Here is a 2,703-nt window from a genome sequence, read left to right on the forward strand (position 1 = left end):
TGATTGATTCATTGCTGATCTGGTGCCTGCGGTCAAGACGTAATGTTGATGTGAAGTAGTTTTAGGCTGCATGAACTGCGCATTGTTTTATTTTGAAAGAATGTCAGTTTTCCAGTTATGCAGTATTTGTTTTGGTGTATATATATATTGCAACCAGTAGACTAACCCCTCCCAACATGCCCAGACCACATCACATTAGAGGGGAAGGTCTTGATAGTGTAATGGATATGCAGAGGACCAGAGACGTCAGTGTGACCATGAAGAAGTGGGCAGGAATGTTGGAGGTGAGATGAAGAAATCTTTAAGTCAGCTTGTCAGAAAGCTTTGGCCAGAAGACAGGTCAGCTGCTTCTCCTGTTTCCAAAGATTGAGTCGATGGAAGAGGCTGAACTCTGTTTTCCACAGCTCCTCAACTCCTCCGGCAGGAGACCAGAGCCTCCTCACTTTGACACTGTGCTTATTTACCTTCTACTGGCCTTCATCGCTCTGCTCACTGCAGCTCTCAACCTGCTGGTCATCATCTCCATCTCACATTTCAGGCACATAACCGTCACAGCAAAATGTTGTTTCACTTGAATCTCTTTTTACTTACAGGAAAAAGAGGCTTCAGACTTGCATATATATCTGTTAAACTTTATATTATTATAAACTTGTTGCAGGTCTATGATTTGCTGTGGTTTTTAATCATTGCTGCTTTTTGCACAACTACGATAAATATTTTTGCTGATACTGTTCACAATGAAGATATCTTTCACTGCAGGCAGCTCCACACCCCCACCAACCTCCTCCTCCTCTCTCTGGCTGTCTCAGATTTTCTTGTGGGGCTCTTTGTGATACCGGTTGAAATCCTCATAGAGCAGACCTGCTGGATGCTGGGTGACCTCATGTGTTCCTTGTATTCCCTGTTCCCTGTCATCATAATCTCTGCCTCCGTGGGTAACATGGTGCTCATATCTGTTGACCGCTTTGTTGCTATATGTGACCCTCTGCATTATCCCACCAAAGTCACTCAAAAGGTTGTTGGAATATTTGTTTCCCTGTGTTGGATTTGTTCTACTATTTATGGGATTATCCTATCATATGAAAACCTGAAGCATCCAGGCAGGTACAAATCCTGCTATGGAGAATGTATGGTTAACATTCCAGGACTTGTTGATCTTATTGTTAGCTTCATTATTCCTATTACTGTCATAATAGTTCTGTATATGAGAGTATTTGTGGTGGCTGTGTCTCAGGCTCGAGCCATGAGATCCCACACTGCAACTGTCTCACTCCAGCACTCTAAGACTGTAAAAGTTCAGAGATCTGAGCTGAAAGCAGCCAGAACTCTTGGTATTCTTGTAGTTGTGTTTCTGATGTGTTATTCTCCATTTTACTGCATCTCTCTCACAGGTCACAATGTCCTGATTGGGTCTTCAACTAAAGTCATCATGGCTTTTCTGATGTACTCTAACTCCTGCTTAAACCCCGTCGTCTATGCCTTTTTCTACCCGTGGTTTATAAAAACTATTAGACTTGTTGTTACTTTTCAGATATTGCAGCCTGACTCCTGTGAAGCTCAGATACTGTAAAGTTAAAAAAAAACAAAAAACTGTGGAATGAGTGAAAAGACTGCCGTCTTTCAGTTGTACAAATCTATATTAATGCAAACATATCTTTATAAATCTTCATGATAGGTTTTCGGTTATTTTGTTTCCTGAGACAGAAAATGCAGGACATACGTTCTCTAACAAATTTTATCAGCAACCCACAGAGAAAATAATCCCTGAAAAGATTTGAGTCGTGCTTTTTTAACTAACAACCTGAAAACAATCAGCCAGGTATAATTCCTCTATAAAGAATATAAATTGAACTTTATAGGACCTGTTGACCTAGTTCTATATTTGCTGTCTTCACAGTTCTGTACATGACTATAGCTGAATGTGGTGTAATCAGTGCTGATAATAATAATCATTCTCAGTAAAACTCTTCCTTTCTCATTTTACTAAGCTTGATTCAAATCTGTTTGCATCTGAAATGATAAGATACTAATGCCAATTATGTTAGTATTTTGTTAATCAAGCCAACATGACTTTGTGTTAGTTTTACAGTGATGTACATTTGCATTATAAGCTCTATATTTCTTAAGGGGCAACAGAAAATTCCTGAATTTAAAGAGAAAATGACTAAAGCTGTAACTTTTAGCACCTTTTCTTAGCATTTCTATGGATAGAAGCAGTTGCTAAGTAATAACTTTATTTAACACAAATAGGAGGAAAAAGACCAAGGGATATGGACCTTGTTAGCAGCTGATTTCCACAATGTTTTCACACAGGCCTCCACTACAAAACAACAAGTCAAGATCAGCTGATAAGCAGCACCCACATATCGGATCAAAAAAAAGATGTGCTTCAGTAGTGCATATTATAAAGCACTTGTTTTATTTTATATTAGCATTTCTATTTGATCAAATTACCATCAACTGAAAAAGTCAAGATCAGCTGTATGAAAAATATAAATAAAGTAATTATAAGTAAAATAATATAATTATAAAATAAAATAATATGATATATAATATATAATAATAGTAATAATAATGATAAATAAGGCTGGTAATGCCAGTATTATAATAATAGTAGTATATTAGAGTATACAGTTATAATAGTAATGGCAGCAACAGTATATATAATAATAATAATAATAATAATAATAATAATAATAATAG

General features: G+C 36.8%; 1 protein-coding gene across 1 annotated transcript; it reads left to right on the forward strand.

Annotated features, from left to right (window-relative positions):
• Nucleotides 1-221: 221 nt before the first annotated feature.
• On the forward strand, nt 222-1,570 carry LOC131978635 (trace amine-associated receptor 13c-like). The gene is made up of 3 exons (XM_059342345.1): nt 222-284; nt 366-538; nt 760-1,570. Exons 1-3 carry the CDS (start codon nt 222-224, stop codon nt 1,568-1,570), a joined length of 1,047 nt encoding a protein of 348 aa, XP_059198328.1.
• Nucleotides 1,571-2,703: the final 1,133 nt, after the last annotated feature.

This window comes from Centropristis striata, chromosome 10 (genome assembly GCF_030273125.1).
Source record: "Centropristis striata isolate RG_2023a ecotype Rhode Island chromosome 10, C.striata_1.0, whole genome shotgun sequence".
Lineage (NCBI taxonomy): Eukaryota > Metazoa > Chordata > Actinopteri > Perciformes > Serranidae > Centropristis > Centropristis striata.

What these genes read in the sequence shown, in the direction of transcription:
- LOC131978635 (XM_059342345.1), top strand. Translation starts at nt 222, where the DNA reads ATGGATATGCAGAGGACCAGAGACGTCAGTGTGACCATGAAGAAGTGG. An exon ending in AGTGGGCAGGAATGTTGGAG is followed by an intron (nt 285 to 365) that starts GTGAGATGAAGA and finishes CTGTTTCCAAAG; the next exon opens with ATTGAGTCGATGGAAGAGGC. An exon ending in ATCTCCATCTCACATTTCAG is followed by an intron (nt 539 to 759) that starts GCACATAACCGT and finishes CTTTCACTGCAG; the next exon opens with GCAGCTCCACACCCCCACCA.